Source organism: Cinclus cinclus, chromosome 22 (assembly GCF_963662255.1).
Source record: "Cinclus cinclus chromosome 22, bCinCin1.1, whole genome shotgun sequence".
Taxonomy (NCBI): Eukaryota; Metazoa; Chordata; class Aves; order Passeriformes; family Cinclidae; genus Cinclus; species Cinclus cinclus.
The window spans coordinates 658548-666957 of record NC_085067.1 but is presented as its reverse complement, the minus strand read 5'-3'; the positions used below and the strand labels follow the sequence as shown (position 1 = coordinate 666957).

At 51.7% G+C, this 8410-nt stretch overlaps 1 protein-coding gene across 2 annotated transcripts in view; it reads left to right on the top strand.

The window, feature by feature from the left end:
- Positions 1 to 1250: 1250 nt before the first annotated feature.
- The window catches only part of NLK (nemo like kinase), a 36567-nt gene continuing 29407 nt past the window's right edge, over positions 1251 to 8410 (top strand). Inside the window, exons 1-2 of one of the 2 annotated variants that reach the window (XM_062506988.1) lie at positions 1251 to 1746; positions 1880 to 2315. In XM_062506988.1, coding sequence (XP_062362972.1) covers positions 1891 to 2315 — 425 coding nt within the window. In that variant the 5' untranslated portion in view covers positions 1251 to 1746; positions 1880 to 1890. Of the gene's footprint in view, positions 2316 to 8410 lie in introns of both variants that reach the window. The other variant, XM_062506986.1, reaches the window with a different exon arrangement.

The following is an 8410-nucleotide window of genomic DNA, read 5'->3' as shown; positions in this document are numbered from 1 at the left end:
GTGACCCGGGCGAGAGCAGAGCGGGCACGGAGGGAGCCGCCGGCAGGCACAGGGACTGGGCAGTGGAAGGGCACAAGGACACGAGCAGGAACGGGGGACACCGGGAGCCGGCGCTGCCCCTCAGCCCGCCCCTGGCGCGGCTAGCACTCCGCTTCCCGCCGCCCCCTCAGCGCCCACAGCGACCCCGCGCGCGCCGCGTCCTCACCTCACCCCGCCCCGGGCCGCTATTGGCCCCTTCCGCCGCCCGTCAGCAGATCCCCCTCCGTCCATTGGACGCTTGTCGCCTGTGGGCGGGCGCACAGGCCACTTCCTTATCCGTCATGCGGCGCCGCGCTCTGTGATTTGTGCAGCGGCGGCTCCTTCACCGCCCCCCGACTTCGACCACTGGTGAAGAGAGCTGTCGGTCATGCCGCCGCCCCGCCTCCCGGTGCCATTGGCCCAGTAACCTCTTTTCGGGATTTCGTTTCTCTTCATTGGCTAATTGGATTGGATGGGCGGCTGCGATTGGGCGAAAAGCGGGTCCCTGGGGCGGGACTTGGCTCAGGAGCAGAGTCCATTGGCCGGGGGAGTGCTGTGAGTGGCAGGAAGGTGAGGGAGGCGGGGCCGCCCGGGGTGAGGGTTGTGTGAGGTGAGGGAATCTCGCGGGGTCTCGGCGGCTCCGGGCGCGGCGGCGCGCGGTGATTGGCCGGCGGGGTCACGGGGGCGGGGCCGTGCCGTGGGGGGGGCTCCGCACGGCCGCGCGCGGTGGGCGGGGCGCGCCGGGCGCCGCGCGGTGATTGGTCGGGGGCGGCTCTCGCGCAGCCCAGCGGGCCGGGCGCGATTGGCTGCGGGCGGCGTCGGGCGCGCGCCCCGCGGGGGGGGGGGGGAGCGCGTGCCCGCGGCGCGGCGCGGGGCGGCGGGACCAGGTGAGAGCGGGGCCGGGACCGGGGCCGGGGCCGGGCGGGGCGGGGACCCGGGGCCGCCCCCAGACCCTCCCGCCGCCCGCACCGCGGGCCCCCTGCCCTCCACCCCCGGCCCGACCCCCCCGGCCCGGCCGGCCCCGCCCCGCCGCGGGTCGCGCTGTCAGGGGCCGCTGCGTCCTGCCCTGCGCCCCCTCCCCGGCCCCGCGCCGCCCCGTCATTCATTCTCCACTTTTCCCCGTCCTTCGCCTCCCCCGCCCCGCGATCCCTGTCCTGCCCCGGCCTTTCCCTTCCTCTTTCTGTTTTGATCTTCTTTTAGCCCCCCCCTCGCCCCCCTCTCCTCGCCCTGCGCCCCCCCTTTCACTTTCTCTGGGTCCTTGTGTGTGTTTCAGGCCTTCAAGGAAAAGTTGCAAACTCCCGAGTTGTTGCTGCTGTGAGGGAGCAGGTGCCTGGAAGGAGGGAGCAGGTGTCTGGAAGGAGGGAGCGATGTAGGAGGTGCCCGGGCTCAGGGAGGTTCGGGGGACACATGGAGAGGGTGTGGGAATGGCAGGGCTAGGCTGGCCGGCCCTCGCGGGGTGTTTAGGGCAGAGGCTCCGAGCCCTCCCTCCGGAGGGAAGGGGGATTGATCACGGTGTTTAATTTTTATAACAAGAAAAACAACAAAAATAGCCAAAAGTGAAGGAAAAAACCCACCCCGGCCCCACCCCAGCTGCCCAAGGATGGAGTTGGAGTAGCCAAGCCCGGCTGGATGCTGGGGAAGGGGTTGGCGCCCGCACACATGAAGAGACTCCCCGAGTTGTTTGGCTTCGCGAGGAGATAAGGCCAGTGGAGCTCCATGTTTTTAAAGGTGGGCCGTGTATGATGAAACCCAACTTCTTTTAAAGTGTAGCAGATTTAATTTTTATGGCCAAATGACAGCTTGACCCAGTTGTTATCCAATCAAAGGGCATTTTTTTGAATGTCTCTTTGTGGCACAACAGCCAACGCAAAAATGATGGCGGCTTACAATGGCGGTACGTCTGCGGCAGCAGCAGGTCACCACCACCACCATCACCACCACCTTCCTCACCTCCCTCCTCCTCACCTCCATCACCACCACCATGCTCAGCACCACCTGCACGCCGGCTCGGCGGCCGCGGTGCACCCCGTGCAGCAGCATGCCTCCTCGGCCGCCGCGGCCGCCGCAGCCGCGGCCGCCGCCGCCGCGATGTTGAACCCAGGGCAGCAGCAGCCGTACTTCCCATCCCCGGCCCCGGGCCAGGCCCCCGGACCGGCTGCAGCAGCCCCAGCTCAGGTACAGGCTGCAGCAGCTGCTGCAGTCAAAGCGCACCATCATCAGCACTCACAACATCCACAGCAGCAACTGGACATTGAGCCGGACAGACCCATCGGATACGGAGCCTTTGGTGTTGTCTGGTGAGTAGAGACAAAAGTGAACCGATACCTCCTTGTCATTCTTTACCTGATCATAACTCATCCTTGTTTTTGTCATTTGAATCAGAATACAAGAGAGCTTCGTACTACAAGTCCTTTTACTGATTCCTCTCCGTTCTTAGAAAGTTGCTTCGCTTGTTTGCGTTGGCAGAACGAGGTTCCCAGTGGTGAGGAGCCACTTCTGACTAACAGCCCACCCTGCTGTTCTCTTCTGAGACAATGCAGCTTGTTTATGCCCTTTCTGTACCTTCAATTAGGGTGTGCATCCATGCACCTAAGCCGTGCTTCCTAAAATTTCAGGTTAACAGATGAGCATTAGAATATTCATTTTGACCTGGCTTAAGAGTCAGAAATGGAAAGTGTATGAAAATGTCTTCCTTGTGCAGTCACCTGTCAAGATCTTTGTCTCGCTGCGGTTTGACCCGCAGTAGCGCTGCGCGCTACCTAAAACAGCACAGCTGAACTTTGCTCCCGTCTCAAAAATGGAAATGGGATTTCCTGCCTCGCTGTAGCTCTGCCTTAGCTCTGCCTCCGGCCCTTTTATCCCCCAGCCGCGTTTCAGAGGAGTCTGTCAGCAGGGCGGAATTTCTTGTAATGCATTTTGTGACTGCCTTAGAGCTATGGATGTAATTAGTGCCCTTCAGGAGCGCTGGCACAAAACTGGCAGCAGTATAAATACAAATATATATATATATATATACATATTTGTATGTAGATATAGCTCAGAGTGCCCTATTCTGAGCTGTGCCTGGGAAGCATGAGGGCTGGCAGGGGGTGTTCTGGAGAGCAGGCGTGTTGCAGTGCACTTCCTGCAGCACAAATGCAAAGTTTGCAGCGTGCAGCTCCGTGTGGTGTCCCAGCCCTCTGCAGCGTGCCCAGCCGAGCCTCGGGGGTGCCCCTGCAGTTTTGCTTTAGGCACTGGCCCAGCTGCAGCTTCAGCAAGAGGAGTGGCTGGGTCACGGTCTGTGCCAGAGGGCTCAGCAGGGCAGGCCTCAGGAGAGAAAACCCTTCTGCCTGCAGCCCAGCCCTTCAAGCTGGCCACGCGTTACCAGCCCAGTGTTGGTAGCAAAATGGTGCTTTGTGAGAAGGCCGAGGGAGCTGCAGCAGCAAGGTGCAGGTCAGTGTTGTGGTTGCTTTCGTGTGCCTTCCCTCCGAGCTGGGGAGTTCATTTAAACAGAGTTCTCCCAGTCGGAGGGGAGCTGTTGTGCAGTCAGCACTGCCGTGCTCTGGCTGTGGTACAGCATTAAAAAGTGGGTGTAAAAGAATGAAAACTGCCAAGGAATCTGCTGTAAAAATTATCTGAAGGTATTTCCATCAGTTTGTATGTTTTTTAAAGCATGGAGCTTTTATAACTTAATTTGTTACGGTCTTTGCTTAAATTTATGTTGTTATGTAAGATCAGCCCTTTTTACCCGTGTTTCATTTGCCTGTGCATTTCCCAGGTCTTTATTTTCCCCGTTCTGTTCTCCAAAAAAAAAGGTGCAGAGAGAGATCTGCTTCCACAGTATTCAGTAGAATGAAAGGTCACGCTTGCATATTTAAATATAATATCATGAAGAGTGCTTAGGGGAGGAAGGTGGTGTGGAGGGAAGGGTCTGACTGACATCAGGTAGGAAAGGCACTGCCAAGAGCACCCGCCCATCCTGCACCTGCGGCCAGGACCTGCCCCTGGGGGACTGTGCCTGCAGAGCTGCAGCTACAGCTTTGCTTGGAGGTAACAACAGCTTGGGAGAGAGAAAACAACAAAGGGGGAGGGTGTCAGCTAAAAGCAGGAGCTGGGAGCTGGGATCCCTCCAGCAGAGCCGGGGCTGCCCTGGCTGAGGATGTCATTGGTGGGAGTGAGTTCCTCTTGGCTCACGTGTGTTTGAACTCAGTGGTCACTGCTCGGCTTTTGGCATTTCTTATTAACTTCTGCTGGTGAGTGCAGGCTCAATTTAGGAGTCTGCAAGCAATAATTAAACTGTATTTTAGTTTCATTCAAAATGTGGAAGAATGCCCGTGTAATTGAATTTTAGCTATGTGAGATAAGTAAACACTGACTTGAGTATTTATAGTTTGAGGTGACTTGGATATGAGCAATGTGCATTTGGGTGCAAGTGTGACACGATTCACAGAGCCTGAGCAACTTTGGAAGGAGGATTCTGTTGTTTCTCAGTTTCTCTGAGCATTATTTGTGCTAATAGGTAACTGAAGAGTTTCTACCGGTGCTTGAGGGAAATGGATGTTGTTCCATAGGCAGTTGGAGCGTTTGCAGAAGTGTTTCATCTTTACTCTGAGGAGGCACTGCTTCGTTTGGGAGGTAGAGCTGACGTGCAGCTTAGTTCAGGGCGTCAGACGAGCGATCAGAGCGCGGTGTTGCACTTCCCGTTACCTCCCCGACAGATTCTCTCTTGGCAGTTGAATTAGCATTTGTCATTAGCTCATTTGTCTGCTGCTCGATGATGTTTGGGGGTAGCTAATGTGCTGCTGGAGTTCTTCACTTGTGAAGAGCCAAAGGCTCGTGCTTCAGCACTTTGCTTATTAACCCCTGTGGGTGGGTGCTGCTGGTGCGTGTGCACCCAGGCCGTGTCCTCGCTCAGCTGGGCACACTTCTGGGAAGTCAGCTGTCCCTGGCACAGCATCTGCTCTGCCTGCTGACCTGGGATGGGGAGAGTGTTGCTGAGCTGAAGCAGGGCAGGTGTGCAGGGACTTGGTCCAGGTCCTGCAGGTTTGTTTCCCCACGCTCTGGTTTGGTGAATTGCCACAAACTCGGTCATGTTCCTCATTTGCCATAACCAGAGTGATTTGCTCTTGGAGTGTTCCCTACTCTCGTGTTCCTAAAGTGCTGAAAAAAATCCAGATTTTAATGTCAGCAAGAAGCTCTGTCTGTGTCCTGTGGTTCAGATTGAGTAGGGCTGAGTTTTGGAAGTCTTGTGTCTCTTCCAAGAATAAGGAGCTGTCCTTTGGAGAAGTGCTCCCAGTTTTGCTGGGGAGACATGCTGCTGCCATCTGGTGGGGTTCCTAAAAAAAAAAAAAATAATAAAAAAATGTATCGATTTAACCTGCCAAGGCTGATAAGTTTGAAATGAGGGGTGAAGACTCAGTCCCTCTGCAAGAGGTGTTGGTCCTGTTTCCAGTGCAGGATTCCTGGACTGCTAGAGAGGCTCTGCAGCTGCAGGAGGGATATGGGCAATACTGACTCTTGTTGCTGGTTCAAGGTGGTAACACTGCTGCTGAAATGTTGTGCAAGTCTCCTGTTGGCTGGGCTATATCCACTCGAGTGGGATAGGAGTGTAAGGTGTGGGGGCATTCTGCTTGTCTTACTTGCGTCTCTTAATTTTGAAAAGTTATTGTTGTTCATCAAAGACTGTGGAACCAAGCAATCTCTCTTAATAATGTCAAATCCATGTTGAAAGGCACCTCTATGGAAAAGCTGTTACAAGTGACAATAGAAGAAAGTATTTGAATTAATATTTTTTAAAATTCCTGATTTACCCTATTTGAAATGGTGTGAGGGTTAACATACTTGCTTCTAATCCTTTTTATTCAGGAGGTCACGTGTCAGTACAATATTCCAAACAGTTTGGCTGTTGGTCTTGAGACAGGACATCATGTTCAGGCTGCCATAACTTTAAGGGCAGAAATATTTTAGCCTTAATCTACTGTTCATTCCTGGCCTGCAAAGGCCTGAAAACACCAAAGTCATTGCTCCATAAAACCCAAAAGAATATTGCATACAATGAATTGTTGCCTGGACCCTGGAACTATTTTAAGAGGGTTTTAGCCCAGCACTGATACTAAGCACAGCAGCAGGAAAGACGTTTCCAGGATAAAGTGATAATCTCCTGTTCCTTTAAAGGAATGTGTCCTGCTGAGCAAGGATGCAGTGGGGATTATGTGTTTGGGACAAAATGGCTAGAATGTATATTAAGGAAAAGAAAAGTGTTATGGGTGCAGAGAAGTCTGAAAGGGGCAGAAGTTCTCCTTCTGCTATCTGATATTGCTGAAAACCACAATGATGTTTCACATAGTTAATACTGTTAATGATGCCTGGGCTGGTAAGAAAGAAAAGTTCAGCAAAAGCTGAACTGTAGATATTTCTTTTATAAAATTCATTAGGATGCTTGGTGGGAGAGGTTTTTTCTGAAGTTAAAGCTATCTGTATGATCCTTTTCCAGTCCCTCAAACCTCACCTGCAAGCAGAAGACAGTCCTTGACCACTGGGAAATATTCTCTGCCAATTAATAGTTAGGTGGACAGTGGTTTGCTTTAAGCTGTGTAATGTGACATTTTGTGTTTTGTTCCTGCTGGGGGTGCACGAGGGGAGGGGACAGGAGGGGCTCTATCCCTGGGGTGTCCCAGCCCCCCTGGCATTGTGCCCAGGGCACAGAGCAGGGACAAGGCAGGAGGATAAGGGGTGTTGGCAGTGGGGTGTGTGTCTCCCCAAGTCACCTCCCCCCAGCTCTTTGGGGCCAGGCTTAAACCAGGACAGTTTCCCACTCTTTGTGTTCTACTTGAGTGAGTTTTGCTGTTGTCTGGGGCTCCTGATGCAGATAGACAATGATTTCATAAGAAAGAGGCCGAGTCATTTTTATCCAGTTATTGGAGGGAACCAGGAGGATGCCTAAGGCAAAGGAGGCAGCACTGGTGATGGGCACGAGTAGAGTGGGGCTGAGGTTTCACATTCACCATCACAGTGGAAGGAGCTGCAGGTGATCATCTTGCATCCCTGTGCCAGTATTTTTTATAGGGTTGCTTTATCTAAATTGGATTCTGACCCTATTAGTGAAGAAATGTAGTAGAACAAGGACCCTATTCAGGTTTTTCTATGTGGGAAATTTTGCAAAGCTTTATGTGTTTGAGTGGTTGGGGCTTTTTTTTCAAATTTCCTGAAAAGAAAAATTCTGTTAACATTTAAATGCCTGTTTCCCAAATGGAGTGAATTAAATGAAATGGATATAATAACTCCTTGCATTCAAATTAGATGTTGGGATTAGGTGAAATTCTATCCAAGTAATATACAAGATTGTTCATTATTGTCTTGTAACATGATGCAAGAAAGAAGGAATGTGAATAACTTTTTTTTTTTTCCCTCAAAGTTGTGCGAGGACCATTTGGGATAAATTAGTTCACTGTAAATTATGCCAAGGTCAGCGTTTCACAGGTCACTTGAAATGCAAGTTGCTTTGCAGCACCTGCAGACCTTGATGTTGTTTGAATCCACACAGGACTGGATGCTGATAATCCAGTTAGATACTGGTAGCATTCAGTTTTCTTTCCTTTTTTCCTCTGAATTCTGCAAATGTTACAGCTTTTGACTGGATCTGCAGTCTAATATTGATTTTCTAGAAGACATATTTCAGATGTTCTTTTCCTCTCTCCCCCTGACTCTTTCATCTCTTTTTTAGAGGATATTTAAGTTGTTGAATTCCCTAATCCAAAGCAGAGCTGTTGGTGTTTTGAGGGGGTGAGGGTGCAGCCCAAAATGTGGGATCCCCCAGAGCAGGAGATAAAGGCCATGAAAGGGTCTGGGGGGAAGCTGCTGGATGTGCCTGGGCTGCTTCATTTCTGGGGGAACAATGGGATAAAAAGAATAGCTTTGGGCAGGTAAAGTGGAAGAAGCCTTTGGGATATGTTTGAAGTGCTTTTTGATGACTTGTAATGGTTGTATCTGGGTCTCATGTATCTTTAATCCTCTGGAAAGTTCTGCCTTCTGGTCTGGAGTAGGTAACGTGCAGCTGTTCCTGTGAGAAAAGCTGGCTCAAAGGTGTGTGGAGTTTGCTTAAAAGGAATTTGTGTTCATTAATATAAATGGTGATGTTTTTTAAAAGGCGTGTTAAAAATCCACCAAGAGCTTTAAGTGCTAGAAAATCTCGCAGTAGATCCTGTAAGTTTTGGTTTATTGGTAGTAAGAGTAACTCTTGTTTGGTAAAAGTAGACCCCTGAGTGAGGTGGGAGATGCTTAAATCAAAGTGGCAGATGGCAGGCACTACAGACATGTATGAAAAGGATAGAAGCTTCTGGGGTCAGTGCTTTATTTTTTGATGATAGTATTTGTTCATAGTCAGCAGTGACAGGGGAAAAAGTGCATGGGATGG